The sequence below is a fragment of the Pungitius pungitius genome, chromosome 18 (assembly GCF_949316345.1).
Source record: "Pungitius pungitius chromosome 18, fPunPun2.1, whole genome shotgun sequence".
In the NCBI taxonomy this organism is placed as follows: domain Eukaryota; kingdom Metazoa; phylum Chordata; class Actinopteri; order Perciformes; family Gasterosteidae; genus Pungitius; species Pungitius pungitius.
The window spans coordinates 1,980,323-2,001,445 of record NC_084917.1 but is presented as its reverse complement, the minus strand read 5'-3'; the positions used below and the strand labels follow the sequence as shown (position 1 = coordinate 2,001,445).

The 21,123-nt window shown below is 47.1% G+C and overlaps 2 protein-coding genes across 4 annotated transcripts; both read right to left on the bottom strand.

Annotated features, from left to right (window-relative positions):
* Window positions 1-8,377: 8,377 nt before the first annotated feature.
* Window positions 8,378-14,772, bottom strand: LOC119226924 (TNF receptor-associated factor 2-like). Its single transcript, XM_037485315.2, has 11 exons — window positions 14,640-14,772; window positions 13,889-14,099; window positions 13,534-13,612; window positions 13,292-13,390; window positions 13,025-13,186; window positions 12,839-12,913; window positions 12,616-12,690; window positions 11,903-12,493; window positions 11,461-11,638; window positions 11,209-11,357; window positions 8,378-11,084 (listed from the first exon to the last, which is right to left on the bottom strand). The coding sequence occupies exons 2-11, from the start codon at window positions 14,074-14,076 to the stop codon at window positions 10,866-10,868; spliced, it is 1,815 nt and encodes a 604-aa protein (XP_037341212.2). The 5' UTR covers window positions 14,077-14,099; window positions 14,640-14,772; the 3' UTR covers window positions 8,378-10,865.
* Window positions 14,773-15,439: 667 nt separating this feature from the next.
* On the bottom strand, window positions 15,440-21,123 carry LOC119227088 (GRAM domain-containing protein 2B-like). 3 transcript variants are annotated; one of them, XM_037485560.2, is made up of 14 exons: window positions 20,944-21,123; window positions 20,493-20,618; window positions 19,713-19,785; window positions 19,549-19,618; window positions 19,347-19,450; window positions 19,151-19,246; window positions 19,002-19,073; window positions 18,497-18,577; window positions 18,271-18,382; window positions 17,883-18,047; window positions 17,425-17,497; window positions 17,215-17,319; window positions 16,988-17,072; window positions 15,440-16,287 (listed from the first exon to the last, which is right to left on the bottom strand). In XM_037485560.2, exons 1-14 carry the CDS (start codon window positions 21,030-21,032, stop codon window positions 16,249-16,251), a joined length of 1,290 nt encoding a protein of 429 aa, XP_037341457.2. In that variant the 5' UTR covers window positions 21,033-21,123; the 3' UTR covers window positions 15,440-16,248. The 3 variants fall into 3 exon arrangements, with proteins under 3 accessions (XP_037341457.2, XP_037341456.2, XP_037341458.2); XM_037485559.2 differs by having other exon boundaries at window positions 17,883-17,990; XM_037485561.2 differs by lacking the exon at window positions 17,883-18,047.

Sequence of the window (21,123 nt, the reverse complement as noted above, 5' to 3'; positions counted from 1 at the left end):
AAAGAATGTTTCCGAGCTAAAAAAAAAAGCAAAAGCACAGAATTTATTAATAATTCAATACACCTAAATATTTTCTAGTTTCAAACAGCTTAATGTTGTACCCGAACATCTCCAATTCTGCTCCGAAATGGAGCCAAAACAACTTCACAACAGGAAGATTGTACATCACAAACAAATATTAAATATTAATATTAAATTATAATATTAAATATTAAATGCTTTACACCACGAGCCCAATAGGCCGTAGCACCAGAACCGCCTGCCATTGATGAAAAGTATCACGACACGCGCCATCGGCAAAACTAATGCTAACAATTAGCGACCCTTGCTTACTAAACGGACGCATTTGATTTAACTTCATTCTAAAGCCTCCCTGACTGACTCAGTGAGGTAAGGACCAAGAACGCGTTTTCTTGGCCTGGTATCTCAATTTTTCATAGGACTCGATTTTATCAAAATTATTATTTTTTGTTTGTGTTTATTTCATCACCAGTAACGTAAAAAACGATTATTACCCATCAGAACACTCAGCAGGTCCCCTTTAAATGTGTCCATTGACAAACTAGTTCCCAGGGTTATTACACTTTTTATCATGCGTGTGCCATTTTCAGAAAAGGGGCCCAAAAACCGCGTCGGGGTTAATTAAGGTGTCTGTTGGGGGGGGGGGGGGGTGGGCGGGTTACGGGAGCATCGCAAGTCTTGAAGAGCCGATTCATGCAGAAAACAAAGGATCCGCTGAGATGGAGACGAGCGGAGAGGAATCCACGGAGCTCAAGCAGCTGCTTCGGGATCCAAACAACAGGAGAGGAGACGCTCATCGTGCTACCGGGAAACATTAGTTCAAGTCAAACTACTGGATAAACATGTCCAAACACCACGGTGACAAGGGTCCATTAATCCGATTCATTGCTGGAACGCAAATGGAATGTAATCAAAACGTACCAAAAAAAAAAAGAAAAAAGCTGATATCAACCTACCGTGATTTAGAGCGATCAACATTGATTCCACATCGGAGCGGTTCCCCAGTGACAGACGTACTAAACCGGAACCTACGAAGCAGGCGGAATGTGGCAGAATTTCTGCTTTTCCTTTTCAGTATCACTTCAAAGTGGATATTTGGGTTTCGGACGCAGTAAAAAAATATTTAAATGTATGCAAATCGCCCTTCAGATGTGGGGAGCAGATCAGGTTAAATATAAATGATGCAGCTGCATCGTGGAGTCATATCAGAGGCTGTATTAATGTACTCATTTCTGCAACAATCAGTAACTGATAGGCGCCAGCGAGCATTGGATTACATAAAAGGTCATTGAGGATTTACCGCTGAATATCCAATGCCACAAAATACATCTGAAGCTGGTGGGAAATGTGACATTATTTTTGCAGGCAGTTGGTCTTTAACCAAAGTCAAACCCCGATGGAAGAAGAGTCTGAGGATCAAAGGGAGCGGGTTTCATGCGGTGAACGAGTCGAGGTCGGCATCAACCACCAGAAGGAATCCACATCCTCACTCGGTGGCAAACGGGTCGTCCGATGAGTTTTCACTCTCGTGCTTCCTGTGTTGCATTTAGCGTCAGCTTGTGTTTGTTAAACTGACCCCCCCTCCAGGAGAAAGTGAACGCAGTCTCTAAAACCATGGTGAGGGAGATACAAACATCTCAGAGAGAGTGATGGAGCGGGGGGTAGGGGGGGGGTGGCTGTGTTAAACCAGATGTTAAACCAGCCAACTGCTGTTTCCTCTAAACAACTAAAGTTAAATTACAGCTGTGGGATTCTGAAGAAAATTTCTTTTATAACGATGAAAATGTGAAACAGGTTTTGTTTGTTTTTCAAAATCCTAAACAAACTTGACAATTTTAAATAGTTACTGGGTATTGGATAACATTGGGTTTCTTCATGTTTCACAACTTGGTAATTGATGTACATTATTAAAAAGTGTATGTGCTATGTATGTAATGGTACACGTTGCAAGCCAAAGAAATTCAAAAACTGCTTTGAATGGAGCACTCAAAAAAAGAAAAATGGTGTGAAACTGTGGTGCATTCAACAAATACAGGCTTTAGATTTAAATATTATGTACAACAACATCAAATGTAAACCCTCAAGTACCTCAACATTACACCCAAGTACTTGAGTAAATGTACCAGCTTACATTCCAGCACTATGAATGTATATATTTGTAAATACTCAGACTAAATTCAATCGCCCAGAACAATGACATTAATATTCCTGCAGAACTGTCCCTGTGAATAAATAATAAAACCAAGTAAAAGTCTTAACACCTACCTAAACCAGGACGTTTGTCCTCGAGAAGAGTCCTCCTGAACGCAGGTCAAGAGTTCATCCCAGAGCACCATCACACGCCATCCAGCGCCTCCACACGCCATCCAGCGCCTCCACCGCCTCCTAGTGCCTCCACCGCCTCCTAGTGCCTCCACCGCCTTCTAGTGCCTCCACCGCCTTCTAGTGCCTCCTCCTAGTGCCTCCACCGCCTCCTAGTGCCTCCACCGCCTCCTAGCGCCTCCACCGCCTCCTAGTGCCTCCACCGCCTCCTAGTGCCTCCACCGCCTCCTAGTGCCTCCACCGCCTTCTAGTGCCTCCACCGCCTTCTAGTGCCTCCTCCTAGTGCCTCCACCGCCTCCTAGTGCCTCCACCGCCTCCTAGTGCCTCCACCGCCTTCTAGATACTGAACACTAAAACACAGAAGCGAACAATTGGATCCATCTAAAGCGCCGTTAAATGCGTGGTGTTGGTTGGCTGATGTGTGCGCGGGTCATTTGCCTTCCCCGCAGGGGGGGGAAATAAATAAATAAAAGAGCCAAAATCAATACCGGTAATAAGCCATCAAGCGAACAAAAGAGGTCAGTGCTTCCAGACGGCGAGGGATTAGAGCTGGCGTGCTCCACTGGGAGGGAAGTCCCACTGACAAAGGCGTCTTCTCGTATCGGACGTCTCCCCGAGTGGACTGAAGCTCTGGAGGAGACGCTGCTATGGATGAACAGCGTGGTCACGGACGCCCGCTCGGCGCCTCGGGACGACTCTGACGAAGGAATTCTTGGAAAGTTGACCTTTGGTGCAGCAGTACAGCAGAAAAAACTGCTTCTTTGGGAAATCCTCGGCTTGTTGTGTAACGACCAGGACTAAAAAGTGAGAATCTGTGCAGTGATGCGCGTTACTCCACCACAGGGGGTCATTGCGAGTAAATCTTGTTTCGCCCAGTTCTCCTAAAGTGTTACCTCAGGAGTATCATCAGTTGACTCAATGACCCAAAAGAGAAAAGATTTAACTGCTTTTCCCTGTTGCATGAGTCATAACGCCCACTGAACATGTCAACGATTCCTCCATCGCTGCAGCGCATAATACTGTGGAGGCCTAGAATGATAAAAAGCCGAGTCATCCAGTAATCAGCACTAATTGCAGAGGTTTATCGAGGCTCAGACTCCTCAAATGCTTTTCTTTGTTTAGCACCATAACAAATTAGTCATTTGATTGTGAGTTGGACAAAGGGAAAGATTGTGACCCACATTTACAAGGAGTTTTCTCCTTTGGTTTCCAGGGAGACCTTCGCCTGAGCATCTGTACAATTGCTGACCGGAGTTCTCACAACAATACGTGCGCCTTGGAAGAGATTGACAAACTGCACCAGATGACGCCGAGCTGTTTGTGATGGGCGTCAGTTTATTCTGAAAGACGTCCAAACCCACGTGCACAATTCCTTGGTATCGTATTGCAGACGTGTTCTTTGGTGCTGAAATCAAACGCCTGTGATTTATAACGTGAGACGCAACACGGGACAACAGAGTGGACGAAAACAGCAGACTTTTAAAAAGGAAGGAAGCCCAGGTAAAAATGAGTAGTTTTGAGATCACATCATCACTGCAGGACGACACCAAGACAATTCTGATGGATTAAAGCAAAGTTACTCCTCGTGTTTTATGGATCAGCTATAAGCCATATTCAAGAACAGATAAAACCCAATCCTAGAAGCTTTTTTTCCCCTCAGAGGCAGAGAGCTATCGAGAGATAATGTGACTGATTAAGTAACATGTGAATTCCAGCGTTAAAACCACTTCTGATGTGAAGGTCATGATCTGGTCACTGGCCTTTTCTCTGGCCAATTTAGCTGTGACGACAAACAGATTTGATGATGCTCTAAAGAAAGATGAGATTATCTGAACATCTTGATATGGTGGAGGGAGCAATGTGTAAATTCATAGCGTGAGGCGATATTACCTCTCCTACACAGAGGCCTCCTGTCAGAGGTTGAGGATGTGCAGAGAGCCACAGAAGCGTGCGTCTGTGTCCCGTCTTTTTAATTACGTATTGACAAGAGCCCGGGGAGTGACCTCATTTCAAAGCTAACCAGTGTTTAGTCGGCGGATGTGGGGCGCGGCAATAAGCTAGAACGTGATACAGTTAGTCATAAACATGCAAACACTATATAAATATACATATATGCCCTTGATGTCTGATTTTATTATAAGCCGCCCGCTCCTCAGAATATAATTAAGTATTGAAAGCAGAATTGCATTAACGTGTCCGAGTACATTGGCTCTGCCACTGAGGGTCAATCGGACCTCAACAGAATAGCAGCAAGTCCCTTGGATCAAACGTGGCCTGCATCACCATGTTTGGGAGATACGAAGCCACGGACAAACCCGCCCATACTTTGGTAGTGTTCATGGCTTGATTCTCACATGAATAAATCCTGATTTTCACACCTACACAAACAGCAGCCCGGGTTGTCCTTCTTTGCCTGGATTCACGCCACTAAACTTCAGCCACGGCTCCCCCACCTGAAGCTCAGCCAGAAGACTGAATATGTTCCACTCAGAATCCCAACATATCACCATTTGAATGGGTTTTGTACTTGTTGACTCAGCTGCTGTGGTTCCTGGGCCTCTGCAGACACATTGATGTCCAGTGGGGTCCACCGAAAACCGACTGCGAGGCTGCTTTCAGGGGCTTCCTCGCAGCTACAGACTTTCCCGGTGATTTAGAGACGAGGTCTTGGAGTGAGAGCAAGACGTTCCAAAGTATGACGACTAACTAAACAGAGCAACTGCAGGTGTTCCTTCTAATCCGCTTTGACTAAGCGCCAACAAGCCTTCGAGACGAAGGCATGCCATCACCATCGTCGCTATGAAAATACATCTTGATCTCAAAGAGGGGGGGGGGGGGGGGGCGTACATCAGCCATGACAGCACAAGTAAATGTTTGGAATACAGAGGACACTTAATACTGTGAACAAGAATAGAGTATTTTTCAAAAGTTGCAGTTGTGAGAAAAGGAGTCTGAAGGGTCTACAGCCATGCTAACGTGCTAACAAGAGGCTTGCTAACGTGCTAACAAGAGGCAGGCTAACGTGCTAACAAGAGGCAGGCTAACGTGCTTAGTTCCCCCCCCCCGTGTCAGCATACAGCCTTTTGCTGCAGGACAGTAGAGAGAACTCAGCTTTAACAAACTTCAGCTTTAATTGCAAATGTCACCCTGCCTCTGGAGGAAATGTGAAGTGATGACAAAGAGAATTCGCATTCATCCTGTGGGCACCGTGAATTTACACTCAACACGTCATCCGCAATCCTCCCCTAAATAGCCCGACTGTGTTCCTTCCTGCAGAGCACCTCCCTTTAAATGAATGCGCCTCATTAACTTTAACGTCAGTCTCCAGCCACAACCTTTCAAACAGCCACATATCTGAGGAGTGAGAGGAGAGTATTTAAAAACAGTGACATCATCGGGCCTGAGCCGTTAGTGTGACGGAGTGGAGCATCGCCTGCTCGACCTGAATCACTAGGAGGATCGTAAAAAGTGGAAAGGAAGAAATAAACTAAGCAGTTTATCATCAGGGGAAACAACTAATTATGGCGAGTACTTAAGCGTCATAAGATTAAACCAATAAATCTTTAAAGCATTTAGATATGATACAATATTCAATGGCATGTCAGAGGAAAAGGTGATTTTAATTGTTTTCATTTGAAGTGATATTTTTTGTATTAAAATGTTCACAAGATCGTTAGCTAGTAAACACGGTCGCAAGATTTAAAATTGCTTGTAAATGTTTTATGTGGAATGGAAATAAATTTCATGAAGCACGGTCTTGGTGGGAATCTTGAGTTAAAACCCATTTCAGTTTCTATTCAATGCAAGTAGGAATTGTAAATTAGGTGTTGAAAAAAAGTAAGGTTTCTCCAAACATTTTGGGGTATTTCTGGAGCTCAAGTGTATGGTTAGCATATCCTTAGTGTGACTGTGAACTGACCTAAAACAGAAGGACAAGTGGAGATTTTCAGCCAGAAGTTCAGTAATCTCCTTTGAACTACATTTCACTACATCTTTCCACCTTATGCATCAATGCAGATGCAATACAAGAAACAAGGGGGGGGGGGGGGGGGGCTGATCCGAACAACATCCTCCCGAAAGAAAGGACCACACTGGAAAACATCTGTATAGATTCAACCGGAGTGTTTATCCCTTGCTCCCCTGCTCCGGCCTGCAAACATCCTCGTGTCGGCACGGCGACGACAAATTAAACAGAACGCTGCGCTTGTCCGCATCCTTCCAGAATTAATGTGTGCGCACATTGGACAACAATGTGCTCAACTTGTCAGAGAAAGACAATGTTCTAAGAGAGGAAAATCTCTCACGAAACAAAAAAAAACAGGGGAGACAGAAAGGAAGGAGAAACCGTTTAGGAGAACAGAGGGGAGGGGGGGGGGTCGCTGTATATGGACAGAAGTGAAACAGGTGTGTAGAGAACGAAGAACATTCTGGAGAGAAGCCTGTGTAGCTCAACTTGCATTCTCTGTAGTGACCAGCAGGGGGCGACTCCTCTGCTCCCATAGTAGTCTATGAGAAAATGACTCTACTTCTCTCTCGATTTTTTTCCCCTCAGTCAACATTGTAAACACGAGTGTATGGTCCCGGTCAGTAGTTTCAAGTCTTCTTCAATGCAGCATGATGTTCAATTAGTAAACTTTGGTGAATTTAGAGTCAAACAGACCATGATGCAGGGGATGCTTTAGGGCGGGGCTTACTTGATTGGCAGGTGTATATTGCAACCGCATGCAGTTTCTCCGCATCACTCCGAACTCAACAAACTCGCTACTTCAGCGACTATAGCAAGGTCGTACATAGTCTCTGACACACTTACAGGATGAGTAAAATGCAATGTCCAAAATGATCTCCAATTATATGATACTTGAGCATTAATTTAGTTGGGGGACTGCAACAGAAAATATTGTTCACATTCTTGGCCCCTGTAAAAAAAAAAAAGTACTTATCTTGATGAAGTGATGCAGTTGACTCCATCTCATCGATCCGAGCCACCGACAGGGGAAGGGAAGCTCCAGTTATCCGCTAAAATAAAAATGGTTTCCGGAAGCAGCGATGCTACTAGCTAGCTCATGCTAACGACCAACGGACCGAGAGGGGGAAAAAAACACGAGACAGCGGCGCGCAGACGCGGTTATTCCGTCTTCATAGCGGCCTTTCGGCGATGTCTGAGGTGTTGGTCTCAAGCTAAGTTGTTTTATGAAACATGTATTCAAAGTAGCGGAAGCTACGCGTCTCCTCCGGTGAGGCAACAGGTGAGGCTTTAATTAGCCGCGCCACGGAGAAGGGAGCGCTCGATTTAAGAAGCGGAACGTTTGGAGTCACGTGGGAGATACGCTAGCACCGCACTGTTTTTTTTTATGATAATACATATTTCTATATTAATGAGAAGAAAATGTACCAAATTAATTAATTTACTATTAATAATTTTGTATTCTATAAGATCATCACATGTTTTCTGTCAACTAAGCTTTTAAATAAATGACGGGGAGTAAAAAGAATACTTTTTAATGTTTTTCTTTGAGTCAATGTGTCTTTAAACCACCACCTTGTCATTATTGTCATTATTGTTATTGATTCTTATCGTGAATATAATTTTAAAAGTTGTCAAAATGCTGTTGTTGTCAATTACAAAGAGGTCATGGGAAAAGTTTTCTCGCTCTAATCTGAAAACAAAGCGTTGTTTTGGGGCCCAAACTGCCCACCTTATTCTTGAAGAAGTTCACTTCCAGTAAATCAAAGGACTTTTAAAACATTTTTAAATATTAATTCCTCGGGGCATTCAGAGGCTGATCATTTAGCGCCTTCCTGTGGGCACAGATGGGAAGTGACTGTGTACGACTTTAGTTGATCCAGTATTTCACCAAACAAGCCGAGGATACACAAAAAATAAAAATAATTACACATTTGTGTGACAGAAATGTTTTTTCCATCGTGCGGACGAGGGTCAGTTTGGATACTTCAAGTACATTCAGCTGATAGATCTTCTAAATATTTAAATTAAGCTTTCTACAGAGAAATAAATTGAAATTACTCAACAAGCTGAAACCAGCAAACTTTATTACATACTGCATGTCCTCTTTAAACCATAACACATTAATATTATCAACGTCAAATTATATATATATATATATATGTATATATATATATATATGGCATTGATTTCAAGGTACATAAATCCCAATGAAATACCCTGTTTGAACAAACAACCGATACAAAGTGCACAAATAAAGTTGTTTCAAGTCGACAGCGTCACATCTACAGAACTGCTTTTTTGCGTTTAGAAAATAAAATTCTATCAAAGCTTACATTCAAAACCTTCATGGGGCGGTATTCGTTTTCTCAGAGCGGCCGGTGACCCATGCATCTTATTAAAACTTAACACATATTTAAATATAAATATATTTGGCACCATATTTTAGCATAGAACATAAAATATAACTTTCGAATGCAGTATAGTTGGTACACGGAGGTATTATTTGATTTTGGCACGATACAAGACCACTTTAAAAAATCATCCTAGTTATTACATGCTCAATCATCACTCAAAAGTAGATTTCTGCTAAGAATAGAAACTCCTCACCATTAAAAACGTCTCTCTAAAACCTCACTTTTACATCGTGAGTAAAAACTACGCTCGAAGCCGAGGAAAGCGGCTTTCCTTTTCCTTTGAAAAGTTCGGAACAGGAAGCAGTTCTTCGGCGCCGCGACGAGTGATGTGAACAAACAAGTCGAGTACGACTTCCTCAAAGCCACGGTGTCATCAAATCATAACCGGCGTGACCATATAAATATAAATATTGCACTCTAGCAGGAAACGCAAGTCCTTACTGCACAAAGCGGGGGAGGGCAGGGCGGGGGGGGGTCAAACAAAAGGCTGGTATATAGATATAGAATTAATAAGGTATTCAGTAATACTATGTTTATTATAACATCTCGTGTATATTAACATCGATATATAGACTATTTCAACATTATGATATGAAAGATACATATTTATAAATTGCTATGAATATAGGCTGCTGCTGTTGAACAGACGCAGCGCCAGATATAACATAATAACTATTCTATGGTTATTTTGGTCCGAGCAAAACCCAAATAAACGCTTTGACACGTGGCCCCCGGCGGGGGAGGGTGGAGGGGGATGGGGGGGGGGGGGGGGAGGGACGACACCCGGTGCCAAACTCCATAGTGAACGATGGACTGAAGCCTCCCATGCACAGAGAGGTTTCAATACAGGCCGAGACGGGTCTCCAGAAACAGGGCCAGCGGGGCACCTTCAAAGACCTCAGCATGCATGCTAAGTGAGCACAGCGACCTCTGGTGGACACACGGAAGAGTTACATGTTCTAATGTGGATGCATGTGCAGGGAGAGCACACCTGGACAAGGGGGAGGGGGGGTGGGGAAGGGGCTGAATGTTACTTCCATCTGCAGTAAACTACGTCAATCAATTGTGACCAAAGTGTCACCATCACCTCAAACCTCACGTACACACACACACACACACACATCTAGATCCTATCTGAAGAGCAGCAGAAACACACACTCGTATGGACAGAAAAGCGCGGACATTCCCGTGTTGGACCTGGTGTCTGTGGTGGGGGGGCACGGTACTATGTGTTGAGATGAGAGCTGGTTTGAGCGCGTCCCGCTCCGTTGGGAACCGAACTCCAGCCACGTGATGTTTTGGCAAGAGTTCAAATGCCTCGCGTTTGACCGGCAAGCCGCCCTGACTCCTCGGTAACTCCACCGTATCTTCCACAGATGTACCAAACCACCACCCAGAAGTAGCTTTTACAAAAAAACAAAAAAAGCCCTAACAGGAACTAATACGTGACACTAACGTTACATGTTAAAAGTAGCCTGGCTCCAAAAGACGTGCAGGCAATGTCCACCATCACGGATGGCTAATTCACTCACAGGTTCAACAACAAACGAGAGCGCTCTCGTAAAAGCGGAAATAAGGAGCCGTTTTGTACTTAAAAAACGCCAGCGGCATGCCCAAAGGGATCCAACGAAAAGGGCAAAGAGATGCCTGAAATCTTATTCATAACATAACTCCACGTTTGTCTATGCAAATTCACTCCACACTGGAATTGAGAAAGCTAACAATATCCACAATCTGCAAGGAAAACAAAGGCTGCAGTGAAGCTCTAACTCTACTATAAGTCATCAGAAGGATCACATCAAACATCTGTAATCTACAACCCTGTTCTGGCAATCATCCCTTCAAAAGTAGGGGGATTCAAATGAGATGCTTACTCGCTCTTTTTAATCGACTTTGACCTCTCTGACCTCGCTGCACCGGTGCTCCTTTTTTAAATCCTCTTAAGAAAAAGTAATGAATGAAACGTACTGCGGCGCAACTGAAGCGGACCTTCGTGACGTCATTGGGGGAAAAAAAGGAGAAGCAGCAAAAGGGCTTTTTTCGCACCCCAGAATGCACCGCGGCCTGATCAGAGCCCTTATAGGACCACGATTGAGCCCAAATGACGCTTGATTATGGGGGGGGGGTGGGGCGGCGGCCGTCTAGAGGCCCGTGAGGTCCACGATGGCCTTAATGAAGATGGTGTCGTCGCGGATGTACGAGTTCTTGGCGTCCAGCTTGGAGAGCGGGCAGAAGAGCGGGCAGCCGCTGGCGATGTTCATCTCGCTCACCGGCCGCTGGAAGGAGGAGGAGGTGACGTCGGGCCGGAAGGCGTCGATGATGTGCTCCCGGTTGCTCTGGTCCAGCAGCATCAGGGTCACCTGTGGTGGGGGGGGGGGGACGTAGACCGTTGGAACAGCGACCACCACGTTTGTCACCTGCGCCCCATCCACCCCCCCCCCCCCCCCCCCCCCCCCCCACGACTCAACGAGGGACCGGACGTACCTTCTGGTTGAAAGGCCACTTGAGCAGCGCGTCGCTGAGCCCCCTCATCACCACAAAGAACAGGGACAAGTGGCTGCCGCGCCCCGTCCCGTCGCCGTTCAGGTAGATGCGCAGACACATCTTATAGCCGTACTTACTGGTGTAGAAGGCTGGGGGGGGGGAGGAAGAAGGGAAAGGGGGAGGGAGGGAGGGGGGGGGGGTCAGCTAATAACAATGAGGCTTTTTTGTATTGACTTCCTAGGAGCACGTCACCTGGTGAGAACATGGCGGGGGCTCGACCCGCGATGGCATCTTGTCTCTTTTTGGCGAAATCCGAGATCCTCCAGACGAAGACGCCGTCGAAGGTGGTGGCGGACATCTCCCTCAGGCGGCCCTCCATCTCCGCCACCGTCAGGTCCTTCAGCCCCACCGTCCTCTCCAGCTGTCGCACCTGCACAGCCGCCACAACGCTTTATCAAACACACAGTCACTGTCAACTGAGATATGATGAGTTCAGTCTGAGCCTTAACAATGACAAAGAAATGTCGCAGGGTTATTATGCTTCCTGTTTGTAGGATAACTGTTCCCACAATGCTTTGCTAGACGTAAACAGGAAGTATAGCGTCACTCTGGATTCAATGAGTTGTAACAAATCACTGAAACTTCTCTTTTTCTAGGACCCTGAGCGTGTTTGTTCATTGGTTTGCGGCCCGACCTTGTTGCTCAGCGCCTCGATCTTGTCCTGGTCCAGTTTGTGCTGCCGGTTGCTGGCCTCCATGGCGGTGGCGAACCTCTCCACCTCCCTGTTCAGCACGCACACCACGTTCTCGAAGGTGCCGGCTTTGACCTCCAGCTCCGTGCACCTGCGACCCAGCTCCGCCACCTTGGTCTTCTCGCTGTGCAGCTGCAGCTCCAGCGCCGCGCCCACCGAGCTGGGCAGCGGCGTGAAGGAGGTGGACACGGACAGGGCGGGAGCCAGGGCGGGCGGCGGCGGGAGCTGGGCGGGCGCCGGCGGACCGGCGGGGCCGGAGCTGGAGGATGAGGATGGGGAGGAGGAGGAGGAAGAGGAGGCGGCGGCGGCTCCCTGCACGGGAGGCCCAGAGGAGGTGGTGCTGAGCTGGGAGACTCTGGCCTCGAGCTCCCGCAGGGCCTGTTGGAGCTCCAGCAGCTTGTGGCCGGCCAGTTCCAGTCCCTGGGGCTGCAGGCCCTCCATGCTCACCTTCATGCCCATGATGTAGTGCAGCAGCAGGTTGAGGTGCTCGTAGGCGAAGGCGCGCTCGTGGTCGTGGATCTTTTCCTTTTCCACCTGCGGGGGGGGGGGGGGAGGAGCGAGACAAAATGTAAACGCAGTATTCCGGTGTTTTTTGGGGGCGTCTGTGAATGCGGGTGTGTGACTTTTGAAGAACGTGTGGCGGAGACGACACTCACAGACATATCACATCCCACGACGTGGAATCGACACGGGGTTCTGAATTTGCTGCAGAACTTAATATGGTCCACATACTGAAAAAAACACAGTGACAGCAACACAAATATACACCGAGGTTCTGTTATTTACTTACTTTTATGTTGTCATGCAGAAATACCACATTTATGACAAACACCGGTCTCACGTTGAGATCTTTCCACTGAGGCCTTTCCTGTCACTCACCTTTTCTCTGGGAATTTTCTTCTTGGCGCAGCCTTCACAGATCATCGGGTACTTGGGGCAGATCTCATCGTGGGCCTGGAGTTTAAAGTAAAGTAAAAAACATTTTTTTTTTTGCCTTTTTAAGACGCCGGAGACGAGCCTCGGCGGCTCAGACGGCGCCGACTTTGAAACAAATCATCGGCGGACCTTGATGTTTTTGAAGTGGAACGGCTCCTTGCAGTACTTGCAGTTGAGCGTTCTCTCCGGGCACTCCCGCTCGTTGTGACGCTCCTGGTCGCTGAAGCGTATGCGCTCTTTGCAGGAAGGGCAGGGGATGATCATGAACTCGCACTTCCCCTCGTGGGTCAGCTGGGGAGGAAACGGACAGGAGGAGGAGGAGGAGGAGGGTGGAGAATTAAAAAATAAAAAGACAAAGACAAACACTTGGAAAAGGACAACGTGAGGCGGCCTCACCTCGTAGTCTTTAATGCTGCCCTTCCACGAGCAATGTTCATGGATGCAAACGGCCGAAAGGTTCTCCACCTCCCGCCGCACCGCGTTGTCAGGAAAAGCCTTAAAAAACAAGGCAAAAGTGCAGGAAGATCACAGCTTCTTCTTCTTCTCTTTTTTTCTTCTGCTTCTGGTCGGAGATGTTTGGATTGGAGCGAGACGGACGAGTTCACTCTCCGTTACCACAAACATGTGTTTATACTCACACATCCTGGTTTCAAAATGGATGTAGGATCCTCAAAGAGATCCTCTTTGATGCAGGCGCTGCATTTCTGAGGTCCATTACTGCATTAAATGATAGAATACGCAAGCCATATTGTTATAAATTGTTATTCAGATTCACACTAAAAATACTCTAAATATATTTTAGTATTGCCACAAAATACAACATAATAAACATCATTCTGCACAGCGGGTGTTTTTATTTTGTTGTCATTTCAGTGTATATTTCCATAATCTTTCTAGAATAAATATACTACTTCTACTCTAATCTGCGGCAGTGTGAGTTTTTACTCTTGAGTTGTCCCCCCCCTCCCCCTCCCTGACCCCCCCCCAACTCACCTCACGGTCCTGTTGAAGCAGTACGAGCAGAAGCGATGGCCGCACTGCGCCTGGAACGGCCTCCGGAGGATGTTGTGGCAGCAGTTGCACAGGTGTTTGTCCTCCAGCTGGTTGCCCAGGATCTTCTTGGGGAAGCCGGGCTTGTTGCTCTCCATGGAGGAGGGGGGGGACGGCTCCTGCGTGGCCATGGTGTCTGTTTCACACGTCACACCTGGAGGGACACGAAGAGGACTTCATCTCCACGCAACAGTTAAGAGTATTTCCTATTTGTTTGTTTTTTTAGCACTGACAGCCTTTAAAAAGGGAGATTCTGAAAGCCGATTTCCCTTAATACCCCCCCCCCTCCCCCTCCCCCCTTCCTTCCTCCTCCTCCTCCTCCTCCTCCTCCTCATCACAGGCCAGCTGGAAGGCCCACACCTTTTGTTTACATTTCGGGTATGCATCTGTGGCTCCTTCCTGGGGACTCCCACCCCACCACACCCCCCCCCCCCAAAAAAACCACCGTCCCAACAAATAGTCGGCTCAGCCTGCCCAGCAACGAGGCCGCCCGACGCGCACGTCCGTCGCCTCTCCTCCGCCTGCCTCTTGCTCCTCTCCTTGTTGCTAAGCTATCAGCATCCTTTCAGTCCGAAGTGGTACCCAGCACGCCGCCACGCCCCTTTCAAACCCCAACGCCCCGACAGCCAGGAAGCAAAGAAATAAAAAAGAATGAAAAAAAAGCCTTATGTTGCAATCGCTAGTTTGCACTTACCAGCGGTTTTTGTTGTTGTTGTTGTTTTTTCAGTCTAAACTGTCATCGCGCGCGGAGGCGGCGGGTCGCAGGTAGTCGCTCGCGCACCTTGCCGATGTCACCTGTGGTCTCGCGGCCCGGCTGGAAGGTGTCCTCCTCAGCCTGAGCCACATAATACAGACGCGCTGCCCCGAACGCGACGGCTGTTATTGTCCAATATCGCCATTGCACTCCCAGACTGGCTGATGACGTCACGCGGAGGGCCCGCGCGCGCCATTGGTCGAAAACCCAAAAGAGTGGGCGGGGCCCGCTTTGATGTGGAATAAACATCTAGATAACGGTCCCTCCTTTCTCCCGTTTTATTTTTTTACACATTTATTCATAGGTGTGTTGCTATATATTTGTATTAAATATAAATATATTTAAATTAAATATAAATATGGACACACAAATGTATTCATATGTGTGTTGGTATATATGTATATTAAATATAAATATATTTAAATTAAATATAAATATGGACACACACATTTATTCATATGTGGTGGTATGTATTCATAATACAGCAGAGATGGGGACTCGAGTTGGAGACTCGGACTCGAGTGCGACTCGAGTCGCACACACGGTGACTTCAGACTCGACTTCAGACTCGTCCTCGAAAGACTTCAGACTCGACTCGGACTCGAGCTTTGGGACTCGTGAGCATCTCTGTAATACAGATATAAATATAGACGCACATTTATGTATCAGTCACACACATAAATAAATGTGACTTAACATTCATTAGTGTGTGTTCAAACACGCACATTCACTCCAACAGAAAGCGTATCACAGACGTTTATTGAAAACAGTTAAAGGCGGTCTGTGATCTAAATGTAAACGAAGCACAATCCTTTTTTTTCTCTCCCTTGCTCCCGGAATGATTGAGAGGTCTATTGCTACACACTCGACAGCAAGAAGGATCTAAGTTTCTGTTGAAAAGCACAGGACAATGCATTTTAAACTAGAACTGAGAAGCTCTGAAATTAAGAGGATCAAACTACAAGGTACATGGTTTAAAAAAAAACACACACATTTAAAACAACAAAAAAAAATCACACGTTTCACCTAAGAAACACAAGCAGCTCACTTTCTATTTTCTGGTACAACACACTGTAACAGGAAGTCGCCTTGAAATGTCATTCAAAGATGTTGTGCTACCATCTACATATCGGAGTGATTTTTACACATGATATAAATATAATAGAATTGACCTTTTAAGACATGTTTGGAAAACATGGAAATATGACCTTTGGACCTTAAAAAAAAGAAACACCGTTGTGAAATCTAAAATAAAAAGTTCCCAGATAAATACTGCACACATGCCTAGAGGTTCTCCTCACTAAGGCGTGGACCCAGTTTACGCTCGTGCACGGCATTGTGTTTTTAAAAAGTAATAAAATAGTCCTGAGTGGAACGAGGAAAGAAGTTATTATTGCACAAAGTTCAATCTGTTTTAAAAAAGGCTTTCTAAAATCACCCGGCCGGCAACCAATCTGTCACCAAGCGTGATCTCTGCTGATCTTCAGTGATAAACCAACATCTCTATTAGGAAAGAAAAGCTTCCGTCCGGACGGACACGCGTCTTCTTTCAAGTCTCTTCAAGTAGCTTCCGCAGGTTTCTTTGAATCTAGGATTTAGAAAGAAAGACATCAGAAAACAGCTTATTAACTCGGGGACATTCATTAACTCAGTTTCTTGCAGAGAGCTGCACGAGAAGAACAACAGCTCTCCCGCACCTGTCCCTTAAACAGCTTCAACACGGGATTAGCGTAGCTTAGCACAATGACTGAAAACAGGGGGAAACAGCTAGCATGGCGCTGAGTGTCCTCCAAAGCCTCTAAACGAACACGCTGTAATGTTTCACCCTTCGATGCGACTCAGGGTCACGTTACAGCCTCTCTACGTCCTGCCGAACCTCACCATGAGCGCACAAAGGCAACATGTGAACCACACATATGATGAGGTTAAAAGCTGCACACGCATGACATGAAGACTTTGTCGCTCTCTGGCTTTTTGTTTCCAGTCTGCAGCTAACCATCACAATGAGGGAAACATTGACTGTATTATAACCAATAAACATAAATTTAGCGCTTCAATATTAGAAAATCAATCCTCAACATTTTGATATATGATACAAAACACAAAATATTAGATTGTTAATGTATAACTCATCTAATATTGTCTAAAAGAAGACCAGAGAAGCATCGAGATAAAGATCTACAAACTTTCTCTTACACAATCGGTAAAGTACAGTCCATGTGTTACTATGGCAACACGGGTGAGTTACTAGTAGACAAAGGCGTTTTGCAGTCGCAAAGCGCACAAACCTTTTCTAGCTTGAACAAGTTGGAGGACAGCTCTCCGTAGATCTCAGCGCTCACGTCCTCCGGAGGCCGCTGGCTCACCGCGTCCCTGCAACACGCACCAACATCATTTACCCCCAAACAATGTGACACGTAGGGGGGAAAAAAAAAACAAGCGGGCCAGAGTGCATTGGTCCCACGTCCGGGTGGCCGTGGCGCCTGCATCGCCGCGGTAACGGTCCGGCTCTTACGCGGCGCGGACGTGTCGGCCCACGGAGACCAGGGAGTTCAGCCGATGCTCCAGAGCCACGATCTTGAAGGCCATGTAGCAGGAGGACAGGACGAGGACAGCGACCCTGTGGGGACGCGAGACAGACAAAGCGCGGGCGGTCAGGGGCCACCGCGCCCGTGACGGCGATCGTCTGGTGTCCGCGGTAACCACGGTAACCACGTCTACTCACAGAAACAAATAGAGGAGGAGGACGGCCTGCAGGGACGCTGGCTGCAAGGGTTTGTCTTTGAGCTTCGTGGACCCTACGAAGGAAAAATAAAGCAATGTTCACTTGGAAATAGAGGAATAAAAGAGGTGAAACTTTAACATTTTTAGGGAACTATACCTCATGTGTTTATCTCAGGTCTGTAAACCATTGAACTCCAGGAGACAGTTAGCGTAGCGGGGCCATTCATTTACTGTTATTTTCAGCTCATCATACTCTCACTAATAAACAACAAGGTTACTTGTGGCGGTGTAATGAGGCCTGATATACCTTATGCTAAGCTAAGCTAACCAGCTGTAGCTGGTTGCAGGCTTGAGAGTGGTCTCCATCTTTTCATCTAACCCTCAGCAGGACAGAAAACACTGTTCCTTTACATTTACATCAACTGTTTCCTCCTCAAACACCACCAGCATCCAAACTACCGTTCTTCAGGGCGGCTCCGTGGTTTTGGCTCGGCGTCTGACGGTGAACGTCGGCGTGGACCGACACCTCGGCGCCCTTCACTGCACTCAGAAACGCGTCCGGGAAGTCTGCCCGAAACGCACAGAATGAGAACCCTGTGACTGCGGCGCCCCGAGCCCGACGCGCTGTGACACAAAAACAAAAAGGCCTCCGTGGCTCAAGTTTCACTCGGGCTTCCCTCCAGCTATTTGCAAACCAAAAGACCGTCCCGAGCCGCAGCGACACCACCCGACGCCCCGGGGGGGGGGGGGGGGGGGGAACCAGGCGGCGCTGGAGGGAGAAGAAGCCGACGAGGGGAACGGGTACACAAGAACACGTGAGGACGCAGGGGGGAAAAAAAAAACGCACCAGATATTTTGTCATAATCTGGAGTCTGGGAGCCGGAGCTGCTGCTCTCCATCATCTCCTGTCGCCTCTGCTGCACCACTCCACCCAGGCGGGAGAAGTCTGCAGAAAAGTCCTGCAGCGCACGCACACACACACACACACACACACACACGGAAGTGAGTGCGAAATGTGCGACGGAAGAGGAGGCATTGTGTCACATGGGAACAAGGTTGTTGTGCTGACTGACCAGAGGAAGCGACGTGGGGCATTTCCCCCGGAAGCTGTTCTCACAGGAGGAAATAAAGGAGCTGCTACAAGTCTTGTCCACCTGGGAGGACACACATTAGAACAAACATTTATTTATTTAAGGAGCACTGAAGGTTTTTCGCTATTTGTGGTCTGCGAGGGAAATTTTTGGCCCGTCAGCTGATAATCGCTCCACTATATTCACCAGCGTGTTGTTTGTTTTATCTTCATTTGGAAAGAAAAATATCATTAAATGGTGTAAAAGAGCGCGTGACATTTTCCTAGAGGCCAAGGTGACGCCTTCGAACGTCATTTTTGGGGACAACGTCGGTCCCTAAATAAAGAAAACTATTCAATTAAATTGTCACAGAAAGGTTAAATTTCGGAAAGTTTTGGCGCAAAGGATTAATTAAACATCAAAATCCCCTGACGCCGTTTCTCTCATCAATGATAACATTAAACCATTGACTTCTTAAGGACGAATAAAACAAAGTCAGGTTACTTACGTCCAGATGAATGCAGATGGAGTTGAGGAGTTTGTAGGTGTTGTTTCGTGAGAGAAAGGAAACAAACACATGCTGGAAAAAAACAATGTGTTCTGATTAGAATCCGGTGATTACGTCATAAAAGCTGAATATTTGAACCATTTTCTCACCTGATCACTTATTGTTTCGATCACCAGCGCGTTCGGCACCAACAGCGCCGTTTTCGTTTTCTTGATGAAGGTCACGGACGCCGCCGGGATGGAAATCTGGAATAAAAATATACCCTTTATGCCACGCCGAGCGCCGTTGGAGTTCGGCCTCATGCAACGCGCCGGTTACCGCGGCGACCGCGGCCCCCCAGCACACCTTGGTATCTCTGCCGAAGACTTTGGAGTGGAAGCAGATCCAGTTGTCGGAGACGAACATTTTTCCCTGGTACAAGATGTCTCTCTGCAGGGCGCAGGTGTAGCCTGTTGACACAAACAGCGCTTCAGCGTCGCCACGGTAACCCCCCCCCCCCCGCAGGCCGGAGGAGGATTGGAACAAAAAAAAATAACAAAAAACTCACTTTGCTTAAGGAGCTCCTCTCTTCTGACCTCCTTGAACAACTTGTGATACTGGCCGTTTGTCTTGGATAGCTAAAAAAAAAAGAAAAAAGAAGTTTGTTTTGTTTTGTTTTGTCAACCAAGAGTGTGAGATTGTGTCTATCGTTGTGTTTGGACGTGTCCCTACGTGAGTGTGCTGGGATTTCTTCCTCTCGACCTTCGGACTCGGCAGCGGAGACGGCCGCTCGGCCGCTTTGGGTCTGACGGGGAGGGAGAGAGAGAGAGAGAGAGAGGGAGAGAGAGAGAGAGAGAGGGAGAGAGAGAGAGAGAGAGAAGGTGAGCTTCAGGGTTAAATAACACAAAGACGCCCTTGGTGTGACGGAGCAGACGGGTCTGTAAACATCAGCTGGTCACGCGGGTGAGATCACACGGCCGGTACCAACCACGTCAGGCCAAACCGGTCCAGGTTCTTTCATTGGTTCGATTTCTTCACGGAGTTGCAGGATGATAATTTAAGCCTTTAATTGATGAGTAGAATTCCTTGTGAATTAGAACTTTAAAGTTGATTGTTGCGTTTTCTTGCAACGTGTGAAACGACACAGTTGAAAAACAACGAGAGGACAATAAAGTTTTGAGTTAGGAGAAATGAAGAAACTGTTGATTTGATTTTAAAAGGTCAATGTGCAACTTAACTTATAAGTTAAATAAAAGAACAACTAAAAAATACTACCACTTATTGTTCATTAATTGCTAGATAATAGTGACACCACATCGTCATCTTTAATCTTATTTAGTTCATGAAAGGTTGAAAAACGATTTAAAGTCATTCAAAACCGATCAAATCAGCATTTCAGAAGCTAAAAACCGGTGTTTTTTAAATAATGACTCAATCAACGATGAATTGACCGATTTTCTACAGTCATTAAATCGTATTTAACTGTTCTCAGCCATCAGAAACTTTCCTCACCTCATGCCGGCTGGTTTCCTGTGGCCCTCCGAGGGGTCCGCCTCCGTGTCCAGACACAGCTGGAGGCCTCCAGGTGAGCCCCCCCGCCGCCTGCGTCTCCTCTCCCCGCCGGGATCCGCCTCCGACCTGCGCACGCCGTCACACGTTCAGTCCGCGGAGCAAGAGCACGGGAGGGGGGGGGGGGGGGGGGGAGGGGGCAAAAAACAGACCCATCGGCCCGCGGTCATATGACACGAATTCTCCCTGCGCGCAAGTTTTACCGCGTCCGCGCGTATCGGTGCCACGTACGCGCCGCGCGTCACTCTCTGTACCACACACACACACACACACACACACACACACACACACACACACAATAAAAAGCAGGACGAGAATGCAAATGAACCCGAGATGCACGAGGCCTGGAGGCCAAACACAGGGGCCCTTCGCTCTCCATCTTATCCGCACTCACCGGTTCCCTCGGGAGTCCCTGCCGGAGAGCTGCTCCGGGGCGGGGAGGGGGGTCACAGGTCGGTCCGCCTGCTCGGTCATCAGCACCATGTTGGGGGTTTATTTCATATTCCACGCGCCTCCATCCGATCCAACACAGAAGCTTCCAGGAAGCCTCCGACAAAGAAAGTTTTCTTTTCCC

Excerpts from the sequence above, each read along its gene's own strand:
- LOC119226924 (XM_037485315.2), bottom strand. The coding sequence starts at position 14,076 with ATGGCCACGCAGGAGCCGTCCCCCCCCTCCTCCATGGAGAGCAACAAG. Across the intron at positions 13,187-13,291 it reads GCAGCATTAAAGACTACGAG|CTGACCCACGAGGGGAAGTG; the intron begins GTGAGGCCGCCT and ends TTTCCTCCCCAG. Across the intron at positions 12,494-12,615 it reads TCGTGGGATGTGATATGTCT|GTGGAAAAGGAAAAGATCCA; the intron begins GTGAGTGTCGTC and ends CCCCCCCCGCAG.
- LOC119227088 (XM_037485560.2), bottom strand. The coding sequence starts at position 21,032 with ATGGTGCTGATGACCGAGCAGGCGGACCGACCTGTGACCCCCCTCCCC. Across the intron at positions 17,073-17,214 it reads GGCCGACACGTCCGCGCCGC|GGACGCGGTGAGCCAGCGGC; the intron begins GTAAGAGCCGGA and ends TGCGTGTTGCAG. Across the intron at positions 16,288-16,987 it reads ACTTGTTCAAGCTAGAAAAG|ATTCAAAGAAACCTGCGGAA; the intron begins GTTTGTGCGCTT and ends TCTAAATCCTAG.